This window comes from Oncorhynchus keta, chromosome 2, assembly GCF_023373465.1.
Source record: "Oncorhynchus keta strain PuntledgeMale-10-30-2019 chromosome 2, Oket_V2, whole genome shotgun sequence".
NCBI classification, from domain to species: Eukaryota; Metazoa; Chordata; class Actinopteri; order Salmoniformes; family Salmonidae; genus Oncorhynchus; species Oncorhynchus keta.
The window spans coordinates 24,270,995-24,289,158 of NC_068422.1; the positions used below are offsets into that span (position 1 = coordinate 24,270,995).

At 39.9% G+C, this 18,164-nt stretch overlaps 1 protein-coding gene across 1 annotated transcript; it reads right to left on the reverse strand.

The window, feature by feature from the left end:
* Positions 1-2,018: 2,018 nt before the first annotated feature.
* LOC118398342 (elongation of very long chain fatty acids protein 5-like) lies at positions 2,019-17,521 on the reverse strand. Its single transcript, XM_052473965.1, has 8 exons — positions 17,346-17,521; positions 16,077-16,141; positions 15,468-15,655; positions 7,461-7,538; positions 6,103-6,274; positions 3,826-3,950; positions 3,326-3,460; positions 2,019-3,121 (listed from the first exon to the last, which is right to left on the reverse strand). Exons 2-8 carry the CDS (start codon positions 16,132-16,134, stop codon positions 2,990-2,992), a joined length of 888 nt encoding a protein of 295 aa, XP_052329925.1. The 5' UTR covers positions 16,135-16,141; positions 17,346-17,521; the 3' UTR covers positions 2,019-2,989.
* Positions 17,522-18,164: the final 643 nt, after the last annotated feature.

The following is an 18,164-nucleotide window of genomic DNA, read 5'->3' on the forward strand; positions in this document are numbered from 1 at the left end:
TGCTGTAAACTAAGAGGACTGAGACATTGAGGATTATAATAAATACCGCTTTGATGTCATACAAGCAAGTGAAACACCCATGAGTCCAAATGTGCATGTCATATTTCCGTATAATAAAACTCATGTCAAATACAGTGTCAATGTTTATGATCACGATGTTTGCTGTACAGTTACAAGATAACACGGCGTCATACCCTTGGTTGTTCTGAACAGAATTACCCCGTTTGTGTATTGTGAAGAAAATTTTCCACGGTACACACACCTGAATGCACACGTCTAATTTTTATGCACATCAAAATGCATGTTTCCCTGAATTACATTGTGAAAGCATAACACTGAAATATCGTATTTTATAACTTAGCTAGTCATGTTGGCAATAGAACAGGATCCAAATAATGCCCACCTGACCCAGACTGTAATTTATAATGGACCGTTTTTGGATTACGTATACAAAAACAGTAATTGTGTGAGGGCGGGGTTGAATTGTTGTGTTCCAAACAAAACTACAAGTGAGCTTGGTCTAGTTCCTCAATGGCACAGCTAGGAGAGCTCAAAAAAAGCACCACAGTTGTTGACTCTTCTTTGCATTGAAATTACTTAGGAACAGTGCACATTTCGGACAGGTGTGTGGCCACCTGGAGATACCAGTTAGTTCTCTCACTCAAACCCTTGTAACAATGTTTCGTCTTATGTTGCACCTCCCCCACATTTTCCAGGAATACTCTTATCATGTTCCTGAACGTATCCAGAGTTTTTTCAGATTTCGTTATCAACAAATGAGGCAAAAAGTACAGTAAATGTCAAATGCCCAACATCTAGTGTAATGTCTGGATTCATATTTGTGTCAGGTGAAATGTTGTGACCTCACTTTTTGGTCTAATAATGTTCCCACAATCTCAAAACTGTACCCTTTCAATTGCTACCATGGTTATGCACATGCTTTTTTTTTGAATGCATCAACACTATTTTCTCCAACTCTTTAGGGACTATTGTGATGAGTCCAAAAAACACATTTGGAGTGAATATTACTTTTAGTTCATGAGATTTCTTTATGATTATTTTAAGCGTTGCATAGTCAAAAAAGTTAATTGTTAATAGTTTCCTTATTTTCTAAGATTTCAATGACAAACTTAACATGCTTCATCATGGTAATGTCTTTGATGACCCTAAACAGTTTCAAGTTGATAGTCCATTGTGAAGAGGGTTTACAAAGGATTTAAATGGACAAGTAAAATTTGATTTCCTCTCTTAACCAATCTTTTTGAGAAAAGCTAAGATATGGGCCTACATACCACATTTGGAAAATCTATCCTGACAGACCTTATGGGTCCTTGAGGCAAATTTGTTCAGCATATGAGGGTTATAAGTGAGACTGCTTGTAATAGCGCCACCTTCAGGCCAATCAGTGCAAATATTTTTCACCACATTACTTATGGCGTATTTCTGTGTGCCAAATGAGAAAAAAGTTCCCAATCTATGCTCAAGTTATTTGCCCATGTCAAGGGGGAAAAAATCTAAGAATAACAATAGGTTTCACAGCTTTTATGTGAACCCCTAATTTAACAGTTGTGAAAAAACAATAAAAAAAAAAAAGCCATTTTATATGTACCAGTCATGTTGTTACACACAAGTTACTACACAAATGCCAAGCTGTCTAAGTTCTACTCCCAAGTTGACCCGAAATGTGAACAATGCCAACATACCTCTGCAACTTATGAAAATATGTTCTGGTTGTGTGAGTGTCCAAAACTAAAAGGCTATTGGGATGCCATTTCTAATGCAATGTCCAATATAAACACAAGTATCTATAAGTCCTGACCCACTAATATCTATCTGGGACAACTGTTGGTAGTTCTGGAATACCAAAGGTGGAAGCAAATGCCTTGGTTTACGCCTGTCTGATTGCAAGAACCCTGATTTTGACCCCGAGGAAAAAGCCAAACACACCATTTTACAATCAGTGGGTTAATAGTATGTTTGCAAAGTCTCACTTTGGAGAAAATGAAATGTACACAAAGTGGATCCACAACTTTATTTTATAAGACATGGCAAACTTTTCTTTCTTTTGTTGAAACCGAAACCGGTCAGATTGATTATGTACCTGAGTTTAGATTTGTACTAGTGTGTATATACTCATGACGGGAACCTCAATAAGAAGATACAAAGAAAAGTAGAAGAATAAGACTGGGGGCGGGAGGGTGGGAATGATACGGACACATAGTGTAAAAAAAGAAAAAGATCACTATCTATTACTGGTATGTTAGGTAATAATGCTCAGCCATAAGTGACAATCCTGTTTGTTTTTTTAATCTTTCCTTTCTTGTATGCAAAGCCATTTTGGAACACAAATCAGTATCTAATTATTTATGTTGATATTGTACAGCTTGTGTATTTTAATGCATTTTTTTGAAGCAACTATTTTGCATACTTATAAATGATTGTATGACCTTGTGGTCAAATAAAATATATTGAGAGAAAATATATTGAGAGAAAAAAAACAGATATAGTACCTTTTACAAAACAGAATCCCCAAAATATATTTTTTTCCCTCATGGACAAGCATGTAGACAAGTGCATATGTTGTGAATTAAAACATAGAAAATAAGTTATTATTTCTGTATGGGTCAAGGTTGATTAAAGCTTTGTCCCCACCACACTGAAGACAGACAAAGTTGAACATCTTGTGCAGCATTAAAAGGAAGTGGGTCTCTGGGGTTACTGTGCTGTAGTTTACTCCCTATGCTATGCTTGTTTAGAAACTCTAATGAACTTTGATTCAATATGAATAATAACAGGTTGCGGTGTGCAAAATGTTAGGAATCTCTTTCAGATAAACATGTCTCGTCTTTTGTGAATTAACTTGCTTAGACTCTTCTAATACATTTCTTCATTAGTAATCCTCATGAAGAAATGTTTTATCCCTTCTCTCCTAGCGACATTACATACAGTAGATATGTCCTACAGTTAGGATTGTAACAGTATTCAAGATTCAGTCCCCCCTCACTTTCCTGTGTGTAATGGTTTCCGTGGGTGTCACCCCATTCACATGGCCATTCAATGAAGCAACAGAGCCATTCTGATGATACTCCTTCTTTTGTGAAACAAGGTGTTTCTTGTAAGTCTAAAAACAGAGGGAAGGAGTCAATATATTAGGATGTGCTACAAATCTGACCCCGCCCCCCCAAAATGACTGACAACAATGCACTGTTATATTTAACCCCGTCACCATCATGGCAATGTAAAATACTTCATAACACCATAATTCATTAATAATAATAACAATTACGGTATGTCTAATTAATGCAAGGGTTTTATATTTGCTCACCTGAATGTAGAAGTTTGAGAAAAGGGCAATAAGTGTGACGACATAGAATATCTGGAAATACAGCCACCCTCTGGGGAAATCACATGGCCAAATGACTGCACATATCGTCTGGGACATGGTCAAAAAGAACTGAATCTAGAGAGTAAATGAGACAAAACTCAAATGACCTGTTTGTAAACTAAGTGAATATCAAAAATACATGCAGAAATAATCCAAGACAGTTTTGGAACATCTCCAAAATACATATTTCTGTAACTTAGTGCACTTAAAACACTGCTCCATCCATGGAAAACATTGCCATTGCATACAGTGCAGAAGATTATAGGGATCAGAATACACATGCTACTTTCACTCTGTACCAATGGCCCAATGGTTCCTGTGGCCTTTGTTACATTCACGAAGACCCTCAGATTGGATGAACTATACACTGGATGATTACTATGGATGTGAAAGTCCATCTCTGAGGGTTTTAAACAATACATATGGAAATGCAGGCTCACCAGCTGTACTTGTGTGATGTATTTCTTCCACCATAGATAGGGCCGCAAGGCCGGGACAGCAGAGAGCCCATAGTAAGAGTACATCAGGACATGGATGAAGCTGTTCAGGGAGGCACCAAAGTAGGCTGAGGCAGAGACATAAGATAAGGGGTAAATGATTCATCTACATTAGCAGTGTCAGAGACTATGGGGTAGATAATTAATCTACATTAGACATCAATTCATGAGAATTATTGGCATCTCATGCCTGTTTTCTAACTTTCTTTGCATAGATGATTAATATATTACTATTCTAGGACACTGTTTGCCACAGTGAGAGGGTAAAGAATTACAAGGTGAAGGTACAGTATATCACAAGAAAAACATGCTGTGCAGTCCTGAAATAAAAGTAGGTTCAATTCACACTTAATTCTAACAACGGATCTACTTCACTTGAAGGTTTCTCAATCACAGAATCAAGTCAAGAAAAACATGTAATCAAAGACACCTGAATGGCTACTTAGAATAATATACCATGTACAGCGCATTCAGAAAGTATTCAGACACCTTGACTTTTCCCCCATTTTGTTAGGTTACAGCCTTGTTCTAAAATTGATTAAATTGCCCCCCCCCCCCTCAATCTGCACACAATACCCCATAATGAAAAAGCAAAAATAGGTTTAGACATTTTTGCAAGTTTATAAAAATAAAAAAATAATTTCAAACAGAAATATCACATTTACATAAGTATTCAGACCCTTTACTCAGTACTTTGTTGAAGCACCTTTGGCAGCGATTACAGCCTTGAGTCTTCTTGAGTATTACGCTACAAGTTTGGCACACCTGTATTTGGGGAGTTTCTCCCATTCTTCTCTGCAGATCCTCTCAAGCTCTGTCAGGTTTGATGGGTAGCGTTGCTGCACAGCTATTTTCAGGTCTCTCCAGAGATGTTCGATCAGATTCAAGTCCGGGCTCTGGCTGGGCCACTCAAGGACATTTAGAGACATGTGCCGAAGCCACTCATGTGTTGTCTTGGCTGTGTGCTGAGGATCATTGTTCTGTTGGAAGGTGAACCTTTGCCCCAGTCTGAGGTCCTGAGCACTCTGGAGCAGGTTTTCATGAAGGATCTCTCTGTACTTTGCTCCATTCATCTTTCCCTTGATCCTGACTAGTCTCCCAGTCCATGCTGCTAAAAAATATCACAACAGCATGATGCTGCCACCACCACCATGCTTCACTGTAGTGATGGTGCCGGGTTTCCTCCAGACGTGACGCTTGGCATTCAGGCCAAAAAGTTAAATATTGGTTTCATCAGACCAGAGAATCTTGTTTCTCATGGTCTGAGAGTCTTTAGGTGTCTTTTGGCAAACTCCAAGCAGGCTGTTCTGTGCCTTTTACTGAGGAGTGGCTTCTGTCTGGCCACCCTACCATAAAGGCCTGATTGGTGGAGTGCTGCTGAGATGCTTGTCCTTCTGGAAGGTTCTCCCATCTCTACAGAGGAACTCTGGAGCTCTGTCAGTTACCATTGGGTTCTTGGTCACCTCCCTGACCAAGGCCCTTCTCCCCCGATTCCGCAGTTTGGCCGGGCGGACAGCTCTAGGGAGAGTCTTGGTGGTTCCAAACTTCTTCCATTTAAGAATGATGCAGGCCACTATGTTCTTGGGGACCTTCAATGCTGCAGAAATGTTTTTCGTACCCTTGCCCAGATCTGTGCCTTCAACCTCATGGTTTGGTTTTTGCTCTGACATTCATTGTCAACTGTGGGAACTTATATTGACAGGTGTGTGCCTTTCCAAATCATGTCCAATCAATTGAATTTACCACAGGTGGACTCCAATCAAGTTGTAGAAACATCTCAAGGATGATCAATGGAAACAGGATGCACCGGAGCTCAATTTCAAATTTCATGGCAAAGGGTCTGAATACTTATGTAAATTTGCAAACATTTCTATAAAACATGTTTTTTAAATTTTTTATTAAGGGGTATTTTGTGTAGATTGATAAGGATATATATATATAGATAAGGGCATACCTACCTACCTACATACCTACGCTTTTATTCATTGTAAAATAAGCCTGTAATGTAACAAAATGTGGAAAAAGTCAAGGGGTCTGAATGCACTGTATATACTGTATATATGCTACTTGTCCAAGCCTATTTCAGGAATTGTGTAGAAAAGGTTCACCTAAAGCTCAGTGGATTTGACTTTAGTGGTTCTGAATGATTCATTGTGTAAACTGACTTGCTTATCCCACTGTGTTGAGGATAGAAGGGGAATATTGTGTTAGAACACTCACAGTGACCACAGGGCACCCAGTTCATGACGAACCACCAGATGTTGAGCATGCTAGCATGGTGGTAGATGTGCAGAAACGTGATCTGATGGTTGTTCTTCCGTAGGATGAAGAAGAAGGTATCCATAAACTCTATGAGCTTGGAGAAGTAGTACCACCACAGCACATTTATGATCTGAAATGAGAAAAAAAGCAAAGAATAACAGTCAAGCTTTCAGCCAATACAATACTTTTTCTAGTCGTTCACTTTCCTGCAAGGATATACTCAATACTCATACATTGGCAGATTTGTATTTCACCCTATGAGGAATGGCCAGTGAAAATCATTTGACCAGTTGTGTTGAGGGACAAAAAAATGGTCATCTGTACTGAAATAATCTTGAAATCTCTATTAAGGACACATAAAAAATATGATCATCCACTACTGTGACGGCAGGGACACTTTTACAAGTTTTAAATCACTGTAGAACAGGGATTCTTAAACTTTAGCAGTTCGAGACCCAAATGAAAAATTGACCGTCCTCCCGTGACCCAAATCGTCCTCCAACAACCCAAATTAAGAAGAAATAGTGTGTGATTATATATGTATTCTCATAAATCACAACCCACTTCCCACAAACTCAGGGCCCACTTTGGGTCCCGACCCATAGTTTAAGAAACCCTGCTGTAGAACTGCAATCCAATCACACATTTCACTATTGATGACAGCAGCACAGATTAAATAGATGGGAAGCCACAGGGTCAGACAGCCAACTGGGCAAAAACTGGTTGAATCAACTTTGTCTCCATGTCATTTCAACCAAAAAAATCTATGTGATAATGTTGAATCAATGTGGAAAACTGATTGGATTTGCAAAAAGTCATCAACATAAGGGCTTTTCATATTTTGTTCACCCAACTTTTGACCTAAATCCAATGACATGGTGACATTTGTTGGTGATTTCACACTGAATTTGCGTTAGTTGACAACCAAAAGTAAATCAAAACTAGACAAACTGATGTCTGTGCCCAGTTGGTTATCTGTTAGAATTTGCAGGTACTGGCTGAGGTGAAATGTACCAGTAGAATTGGAAGCCACCAGGACAAGAAAATATCAATAACAGTAGCTCAGTACATATTGATCTGGTAATTAGTTTGTCTTTGAAGTTTGTTGTCAAGCTATTATTTGCATCTCTGGTAGTGAGCCAAAGGGTATGGAAATATCACGAAGAGAATGAACGAAAGGGTGAAGTCAAGCTGGTGTCTGGTGACAATGCATTTCTCACCACACATACTATACACATTTTGAATCTAACAGATTGTTTTATATTAAAGTCTATATAATGTGAACAGAGGGGTTACATAGAATGAGACTGCTTTACCTTGGTATCGGTTTCTCCTGCACTGTGTGTGTCTTGGCAAAAGAAGTTATAATCCCCGTGCCACACAGCAGACACCATCTGGGGACAGAGAAGAAGGTGATTTAGAAAAACCTAAATCGTCATGTCTTTGGCATCTTCACACAGCTTGAATCACATTAATACCTCACTGCCCTTGTATTGTAATATCACATTTATTTAATTATTGTATTGCAAGTGTCATAAGATTTTTTTTAAACAACAAAAAAATTAAAAACACTTGCGACATCAATTTGCTTTCTCCCATACAAAATCTGATAGTAAACCTGTTAGAATTTACATTGGAATTTAGGATGCTAGCTTCACATACTTGCTGCAGGCGTGGACAGTGGGCAATATTATATCTGTGAGTCATTTTGTGTCTCCTCCTCTCCATTTTAGTCTCATTTACCAGAGAGAATATCAGTACCCTTTTTGTTGCCACTGCAACATTGTGACTGCATTGTTTATTGTTGTTGAGCAGTCCAGTGATTCCAGTTACTAAATGGAGGCCTTGTTCACACATTTCATCTCATTTGGGATGGATGGAAATGGCTCTGCCTTTATCCACCACTGCCTTGAATAACTGACAAAAACAAAGGGTTAAATGTAACGAGTTTAAAGTCCAGATTCAGGTTCAGCTTAAAGTGTATTATTTTAGCTGTGTTATGTGCTCAAACTCCAAGCACTACTCAGAGACAGAATTACCCCCCCTTTTTATGTTGTACTGAAAAAAACTTTTTCTGAATTACATTCATCTTTCCCACAGGATTTTAGTGCATTTGAATCGAGACAGGACACAGTCCAGAGCAGGACGGTAAAAAAGCAGGGCAAAGCAGAGAGCTAATTATGTTGATGACTTCGAGGCATAGAGTGATATTATCCGATGATTGCGGCACCAGGAGAGTGACTGCCCTGTATGTGCCCTTGGGGATGAAAGTAGAATAAGGACAGGCCTGTGATTGGCAAATGTTGTGCTTCACTACACAACTGGGTAATCTCGTACATGCAGAGGACACATCAAATAACACAAAAGTCTCAACACAGACACTAATCACTTCAACAATGACATTGTTATGCCTGCTGTTGTTTTAAATGTAATGCTGCATGCCCACTTTTACTATGTTAGCAAAACAATTATTCACAACAATATACTGCAGACTAGAATATTTTTCCTTGACTTATAATACACCATTTATCAGTAATACACTAAAACTAAATCTTCTTTATTCTTACTATGTAATTCAAAACGAAGGATATATGGGGTAAATGTCCATATACTGCTCATTCAAGCATTTTTCTTTGTTTTTATTATTTTCTACATTCACTAATGGTGAAGACATCACAAATATGAACTAACACAAATGGAATAATGTAGTAATAAAAAAAAAGTGTTAAACAAATGTTATTTGTATACTTTAGATTCATAGGGCGGCGCACAATTGGCCCAGTGTTATCCGGGTTTGGCCAGGGACGGCCGTCATTGTAAATAAGAATTTATTCTTAACTTACTTGCCTGTTAAATAAAATGTTAAATTCTTCAAAGTAGCCACCCTTTGCCTTGATGACAGCTTTGCACAATCTTGGCACTCTCTCAACCAGCTTCACCTGGAAGGCTATTCCAACAGTCTTTTTTTATTTTTTACCTTTATTTAACTAGGCAAGTCAGTTAAGAACAAATTCTTATTTTCAATGATGGCCTAGGAACAGTGGGTTAACTACCTGTTCAGGGGCAGAACGACAGATTTGTACCTTGTCAGCTCGGGGGTTTGAACTTGCAACCTTCCGGTTACTAGTCCAACGCTCTAACCACTAGGCTACCCTGCCGAGGGAGTTCCCACATATATTGAGCACTTGTTGTCTGCTTTTCCTTCACTCTGCGGTCAAACTCATCCCAAACCATCTCAATTGGGTTGAGGTCGGGTGATTGTGGAGGCCAGGTCCTCTGATGGAGCACTGCATCACTCTCCGTCTTGGTCAAATAGCCCCTACACAGACTGGGGGTGTTGGGTCATTGTCCTGCTGAAAAACAAATGATAGTGGGACTAAGTGCAAACCAGATGGGATGGCGTATCACTGCAGAATGCTGTGGTAGCCATGCTGGATAAGTGTGCCTTGGATTCGAAATAAATCACTGACAGTGTCACCAGAAAATCACCCCCACACCATCACACCTCCTCCATGCTTCACGGTGGAAACCACACATGTGGAGATCATCCATTCACCTACTCTGCGTCTCACAAGACAAGTCGGTTGGAACCAAAAATCTCAAATTTGGACTCATCAGACAAAAGGACAGGTTTTCACCAGTCTAATGTCCATTGTTTGTGTTTCTTGTCCCAAGCAAGTCTCCTTAGTATTGTTGTCCTTTAGTAATGGTTTCTTTGCAGCAATTCTACCATGAAGGCCTGATTCACGTAGTCTCCTCTGAATGGTGTTGAGCTGGATCTGTTACTTGAACTCTGGGAAGCATTTATTTGGGTTGCAATTTCTGAGGCTGGTAACTCTAATGTACTTATCCTCTGCAGCAGATGTAACTGGGTCTTCCCAGAGTAGAATAGATATAGGTCTGTAACAGTTTGGGTTTCGAGTGTCACCCCCTTTGAAGAGGGGGATGACCGCTGCAGCTTTCCAATCTTTAGGGATCTCAGACGATATGAAAGAGAGGTTGAACAGGCTAGTAATAGGGGTGGCAACAATTGCGGCAGATAATTTTAGAAAGAGAGGGTCCAGATTGTCTAGCCCAGCTAATTTATAGGGGTCCAGATTTTACAGCTCTTTCAGAACATCAGCTATCTGATGGATTGGGATGAAGGAGAAATGGGGGAGGCTTAGGCAAGTTGCTGTTGGGGGTGTAGAGCTGTTGACCAGTGTAGAGGTATCCAGGTGGAAATCATGGTCAGCCGTAGAAAAATGCTTATTGAAATTCTTGATTATCGTAGATTTATCGGTGGTCACAGTGTTTCCTAGCCTCAGTGCAGTGTGCAGCTGGGAAGAGGTGCTCTCAATCTCCATGGATTTTACAGTGTCCCAGAACTTTTTGGAGTTTGTGCTACAGGATGCAAATTTCTGTTTGAAAAAGCTAGCCTTTGCTTTCCTATCTGCCTGTGTATATTTGTTCCTAACTTCCCTGAAAAGTTGCATATCGCGGGGGCTATTTGATTCTAATGCAGTAAGCCACAGGATGTTTTTGTGCTGGTCAAGGTCAGTCAGGTCTGGAGTGAACCAAGGGCTATATCTGTTCTTAGTTCTGCATTTTTTGAATGGGGCGTGTTTGTTTAAGATGGTGAGGAAAGCACTTTTATAGAGCAACCAGGCATCCTCTACTTACGGAATGAGGTCAACATCCTTACAGGATACCCGGGCCAGGTCGATTAGAAAGGCCTGTTCGCTGAAGTGCTTTAGGGGGCGTTTGACAGTGATGAGGGGTGGTCGTTTGACCGCAGACCCATTATGGACGCAGGCAATGAGTGATCCCTGAGATCCTGGTAGAAAACAGCAGATATGTATTTACAGGGCAGGTTGGTCAGGATGATATCGATGAGGGTGCCCGTGTTTACGAATTTAGGGTTGTACCTGGTAGGTTCCATGATCATTTGTGTGTGATTGAGGGCATCTCGCTTAGATTGTAGGACGGCTGAGTTTAGGTCATCTAACAGTACGAACTCTGAAGATAAACGGGGGACAATTAATTCACATATGGTGTGCAGGGCACAGCTTGGGGCTGAGGGGGGTCTATAACAAGTGGCAACAGTGAGAGACTTATTTCTGCAAGGTGGATTTTTAAAAGTAGTAGCTCAAACTTTTTTGGGCACAGACCTCGATAGCATGACAGAACTCTGCAGGCTAACTCCACCCCCTTTGGCAGTTCTATCTTGGCGGAAAATGTTGTAGTTGATGGAAATTTCTGAATTTTTGGTGGCCTTCCTAAGCCAGGATTCAGACACGGCTAGGACATCAGTGGTGGCGCAGTGTGCTAAAGCAGTGAATAAAACTTAAAGAGGCTTCTGATGTTAAAATGCATGAAACCACGGCTTTTACGGTTATAGTCAACAAATGATAGCGCCTGGGGGATAGGAATGGAACTGGGGGCTACAGGGCCTGGGTTAACCTCTACATCACCTGAGGAACAGAAGAGGAGTAGGATAAGGCTATAAGAACTGGTTGTCTAGTGCGTTGGGGACAGGGAATAAAAGGAGCATATTTCTGGGCGTGGTAGAATAGATTCAAGGTGTAATGTACAGACAAAAGGGTATGGTAGAATGTGAGTACAGTGGAGGTAAACCTAGGCGTTGAGTGACGATGAGAGAGGTTTCATCTCTGGAGGGACAAGTGTGTGGTGGAGGTGTGTCTACAGATTTGCAGTATTATGTCCTGGACTTAATTCCCTAATTAAGTCCACTACCTTTACAATCAAAGAAACCACGAATAAGGTCCAGCAACCTGTCGGTTCCAAGTGGAAAAAGAATGTACTTTATTTCCCCCGATAGGAATAACACCATTCTTCATGCACTGTAATTTACATTTTGATACGAGTAGGTAAATTAGTAATCCATTTGGATAAGGGAATTGAAAATCTTTTTTTTTTTTTTAAATGACATTAACATTCATTGACACTAATTAAATTGTTCTGGAGCTGAGTTCAGACCAACCCATAACAGTTTGAACCCGACGCATGGCGTAATACTTTGCCGTGTCATCACACAGATCAATTGTTAGTGCAGGCAATAGACGAGAGTATAGCCTATTATTGTATACTATTTTTTCTATTATAATTCTATGTCAAATCAAATGTTATTTTTCACATGTGCCGAATACAACTGGTGCAGACTTTACAGTGAAACTTGCTTACGAGCCTTTCCCAACAACGCAGAGTTTAAAAATAAAAACACAAGAAGAATAAATCTACACAAGAATGGAGCTTTCAACAGGGAGTACCAGATCAATGTGCAGAGGTATGAGGTATTTGAAGTAGATACTGTATGTACATGAAGGAAGGGTAAAGTGACTAGGCATCAGAATAGATAATAATAAGAGTAAAATAAAGAACTGAGTAGCAGCAGCAAATTATGAGTGTAAAAGTGCATGTGTGTGTAATGTGTATGTATGTATGTATGTATGTATGTATGTATGTATGTATGTATGTATGTATGTATGTATGTATGTATGTATGTATGTATATGTGTGTATGTGTGTTTGTGTGTGTGTGTGTGTGTGTAAACTAACCGTCCAAAATTACCATGGGTTGAAAAACTGAATGTGGCCATTTTCAGAATGAATCAAACCAGTTCTTTTTTGTGTGTGTAAATGCTCTCCAAATGCATTTTATATGATTCATAAATACTTTCCTAACCCTAAATAATCTACAAGATCAGAATATTTTTAAATCTACCAATTGTTTCTGAAACTGAGACAAATATGCATACATTTAGATGGCCTTCTCTCATTGTTGCCTAATATTCTGAACCCGTTCTCTCTATATATTCTAGTGAGTCTGTTGACAAAATTTTAAAAAGGTACACCGTCTTTAAAGGATTAACTTAAGATAAATGTACTGAAAACGCTATTGAATGAAATCTCCACAACAAAATCTGTTGGCCAGCAAGTTGGAGGGTTTTCAGCGGTTTAATAAAATGTATTCACAGCGTGCAAGGTAGCCACACCTGCAGAATGAGTTACGCGACTGAATAAGGTAAGTCTGAAAACCAAAAATACTGAGAAAGCATAAGAAATGCATGTTTCGGAAAGGTGTGCGTATGAAAGGCGCACATTTCCTAAGTCAGCCCCTTGGTTGTTTGCTATTCAGTATGGTTATTTTTAAAAAACATCACATTGTGAAAATGCTATTTCTATGTGCCAGGTGACAACAAAAAGCAACAACTTAGTATTTTCTATTTTTTTCGTGGTATCCAATTGGTAGCTACAGTGCGTCCTCCGAAACACAACCCAACCAAGCCGCAATGCTTTTTGACACGATGCCCACTTAACCCAGCTAAACATATGTGACGGAGGAAACGACCATGTCAGCGTTCACCGCGCGCGTCCCGCCAATGGGGCAAGGACATCCCTGCTGGCCAAACCCTCCCCTAAACCGGAAGACGCTGGGAAAATTGTGCGCCGCCCCATGGGTATCCTGGGCGCGGCCGGCTGCGACAGAGTCTGGACTAAAACCCAGAATCTCTAGTGGCATAGCTAGCACTGCGATGCAGTGTCTTAGACCACTGCGCCACTCGGGACGCCTAACTACTTCGGATTTAAATTGGTGGCATTGATTTCAGAGGACTAAAAGCAATGTCAGAATCAGCAAGTTTAATTATTTACACAGCATAGGCACAGCCAATCTTTTTATGTAATGCAAACCAAATTGGGCCAATTTGGCCACGGTGGTATGAACGGAAAAGACTTTAGACTTACAGGTGGAGAACAGACTTTGTCCCTCATTTGTATAACTACAGTGCATTCGGAAAGTATTCAGACCCATGTACTTTTTCCACATTTTGTTAGGTTACATCCTTATTCTAAAATTGGTTAAATAGTCCCCCCCCCCAATCTCAGGCCAAATAGTTCAATCTTGGTTTCATCAGACCAGAGAATCTTGTTTCTCATGGTCTGAGAGTCTTTAGGTGCCTTTTGGCAAAATCCAAGTGGGCTGTCGTGTGCATTTTACTGAGGAGTGGCTTGCTTCTGGCCACTCTACCATAAAGGCCTGATTGGTGGAGTTCTGCAGAGATTATTGTCTTTCTGGAAGTTTCTCCCATCTCCACAGAATAACTCTGGAGCTCTGTCAGAGGGACCATCTGGAGGAAACCTGGCACCATCCCAAGGTGAAGCATGGTGGTGGCAGCATCATGATGTGGGGATGTTTTTCAGCATCTGGGAGACTAGTCAGGATCGAGGGAAAGATGAATGGAGCAAAGTACAGAGAGATCCTTGATGAAAACCTGCTCCAGAGCTCTCAGGACCTCAGACTGGCACAAAGGTTCACCTTCCAACAGGAAGGCACACAGCCAAGACAACGCAGGAGTGGCTTCGGGACAGGTCTCTGAATGTACTTGAGTGGCCCAGCCAGAGCCCGTATTTGAACCCAATCTAACATCTCTGGAAAGATCTGAAAATAACTGTGCAGGGACGCTCCCCATGCGACCTGACAGACATTGAGGATTTGCAGAGAATAATAGAAGAAACTCCCCAAATGCATGTGTGCCAAGCTTGTAGCGTCATACCCAAGAAAAGGCTGTAATCGCAGCCAAAGGTGCTTCATCAAAGTACTGACTAAAGGGTCTGAATACTTATATAAATGTGATATTTCTGTTTTTTATATTTGATAAATTTGCTAAAATTTTACATTTAAAAAAATGTTTTTGCTTTGTCATTATGGGGTATTGTGTGTGTAGATTGATGGGGGGGACTATTTAATCCATTTTAGAATAAGGCTGTAACATAAAACAAAATGTGGAACAATTCAAAGGGCCTGAATACACTGTATATCATGACATTTCGAGGCTGATTACACTACAGAAAGTATTGGCGATAATGATATAATCTACTAGCATAGACATCCACAGAGGATACAGACAGTTTATCAGTACATCATGTCAACCATTTCAGAATTAGAAGTTACAACTTAAACTTTCTAATAATAGCAGCAGGCTTTCAGAAACAATTGAGGGCTGTGTTGATGTTGGGTGAGAGATTTGTTTGTGTTAACAATGATCCTGTCAGAGACCAGCTGTGCCCCACTCACTCCCCCACAAGCATTGTCTTCTGGGGTGGCTTCAGTGCAAGACACCATTTTTGTCTAATCAGAATCACAATTTCCCTAATCCTCACAGAATCCTTCAACAAAATTAGCCAAATAAAACATTCATTTAGACACGCCTACCAGTCACCCGATCCTCTCACTTCCCCTTATCCGCCTGCAGTGTTGCATTGCGATGATACCAACACCTCCTTCGGATGTCTATCAGTTCAGATCAGGAGTAGCCTGCCTACCTCATAGAACATATAGAAGGACAAGATCGTGAGGCCCAGATTGTAGACCAAGAGGAGACCCCGGCAAGACACCGGCTGTCTGTGTCTCATGTACTTGGGCCCCATCCATACGATCAGCAGGTACATGACTGTTAGTGCAAAGGTTGGAGGGTAGTTGTCCAGAAGCAGCCATCCCTGTACCCGCTCATCTGTAATACATGGACAGAACAACCTGATCTAACAGTGTAAGAAGCTCCTTCTTTTCTGCACGCTATTCCCATATTTACTGTATTTCCTTTCCAGTGAGATAGAGAGCATAGAGAGGAGTAGTTACATTGCAGGATAGGCATATTGGTTGAAGGGGGTAAAAGGATACAATACAGTTTGAGTGAGAATTAGCTGTGACTACAAAGCATGTTTGTTTAACTCCAGGAAAGGTTGCTCTAGAATCATGAAGGTGCAAAAAGACCTGGTGTATTCCACTGCATGTATTAACACACAATGCAAACATTTCGTGAGGAGATATAGTGTCATAATTAATTGTATGTTAATAATAATTAAGCATTTATTCATATGATAATTCCTAAACTGCCATTTAAAATTGCATAATGAAACAGTAATAACACTTACCTCTGGGACCCATCCATGAGTCTATGTACATGTTTAGTTTATAATTAAAAGTCTCCATTTCTGACCTAAATAGACAGATGAAAGAGGAGAGAGTACAAAGTCACACATTGCAGCTCATCACCAGAGCCATAGTTATACATTCTGAAAGACCTGAAATGTATGGTAAACTACCACTATGGTATAAATAAAATACCATATTCAAGCAGCACTGCTGGAATGTGACTGAGTAAATCAGCTTAACTGTGTTGACAAAATATGTTTATCTTAAATTACACACAGCAGCTTACGGGAAACCAAAGCTTGGTTCATTGTACCAGAGGTACGATCATTTGGCACAACCAACTTTGGACTGAAAGAACACGCAAAGATGCTAGTCTGCTTAGGCAAGCTATAAAGTCAATTTCAGAAGGTTAAGATTTAAGCGATAGACCGACTACGGGCCCAATGCAATTGGCAGTCAATGTGACAAAAGTGTAATGCATTGCCATTCATAAGACGATAACGTCAAGTTCATCAAAAGCTATAGAATCTGGTTACTTCTTGACCACTCTTAGATATTTTTCATCATTCGGATATTTCCTTTATAATTATTATGGTGCTGAAGTAGTTGTTCAAGCAGTCCCAAACGGATACAAATACAAACATCAACATTTAAATTACTCTTGCAAGATAATTTATGGGTCAATAGAGGTTAATAATGACCTCTCTTCATTGTAAGTGATACTTGTATTTATTACTGACTTGTCTCCAAATGTTGTATTTTAATCTAAACAGCACCTAAACATCTTGTATAAAGTTCGCTAATAAAATCAAAGCAAAAAGTAAATAAAACAGAGAGCATCATAGCCTAATAGCGCATCAACTTATTATAGCAGGAAAGTTGGATAGCCTATGTCTGCTGTGCTGAATCAGGATGTAGTTTACCATAACCTCACTACTGTTTAAATGTAGCCGTGTAGCCAAAGCCTGTATTACTATTACAATGTTGTCGTTAACAAAAAGTACAATTTTGTTTAAATCAGCTGCCCTATTCCGGACACATATGGCAAATAACAATCGCAATCGTTCGCATCAGAGGCCAACGACTAATCATCAATTGTTTTACATAGCCTAGCTAGAGGACCTAGTTGGTGAGACATGAACTATGAAACCGCTTCTTAAATTATATTATCAAATGTATCAGTTATGTAAATATTGTTAGCATATCCACAACTCAATGAAAACGAAGACCATCTTATTCCAAACCACATTCCAGCTCATGAAACGTACCCCTGGAAGATGCGTAGCCTTGGCTGACGGGTCCTAAGCACAAATGTGGAGCCTCGTCAGTCAGTGAAACAGCGGGTTAAACACAGGGCGCGTCGAGCAGATCACTTTTGTCAGGTCAACGCCTTGTGAAGTGTGTTGCATTGTGGGAATAAAAATGTTCCGATTTCCGACTACAGATGACGATTGCATGAACTTTACAAAAATCATGTGATCAAAGGTCATGAAGTTATGACTTCAGTCGACTGCACATTTCTGCAGTTGCTCTTCGCCACTTTATCATGCAGTCATCACCTGCATTATGGGAGGCTCTATTGTCAACCAATCATTAGGTTGTTCTTTTTTGACCCATGCAAGACTTGACTGAAACAGGAACTAACTTTGCCGCAATTCATGCATAGAGTGGATATGTACAATTGAATATGACATTTGACGCTCAATTCAATTCCAAGGGATTTATTGGCATGGGAAACATGTTTACATTGCCAAAGCAAGTGGAATAGATAGTAAACAATCTGAAATCAACAGTAAACATTACACTCACAAAAGTGTCAAAATAATAGAGACATGTCAAATGTTATATTACTGGCAAATAATTTAAGTACAAAAGGGAAAACAAATAGACAAACGTTCAGTCTCTCTCACATCAAATGAATAGTACAATGTACACGCATACACTTGCTAGCCAGTTTATTAGCTACACCACCAATTTCACAAAAATGTATGGCTCCTACAGACAGTGGGTCACATGGCCATGGCTTGCTATATAAAGCGGGCAGACAAGCATCAAGGCATTCAGTTACTGTTCGATTGAAGTTAAAA

Excerpts from the sequence above, each read along its gene's own strand:
- LOC118398342 (XM_052473965.1), bottom strand. The coding sequence starts at position 16,134 with ATGGAGACTTTTAATTATAAACTAAACATGTACATAGACTCATGGATG. Across the intron at positions 15,656-16,076 it reads CTCATGGATGGGTCCCAGAG|ATGAGCGGGTACAGGGATGG; the intron begins GTAAGTGTTATT and ends CATGTATTACAG. Across the intron at positions 7,539-15,467 it reads CCTTCTATATGTTCTATGAG|ATGGTGTCTGCTGTGTGGCA; the intron begins GTAGGCAGGCTA and ends CTCTGTCCCCAG.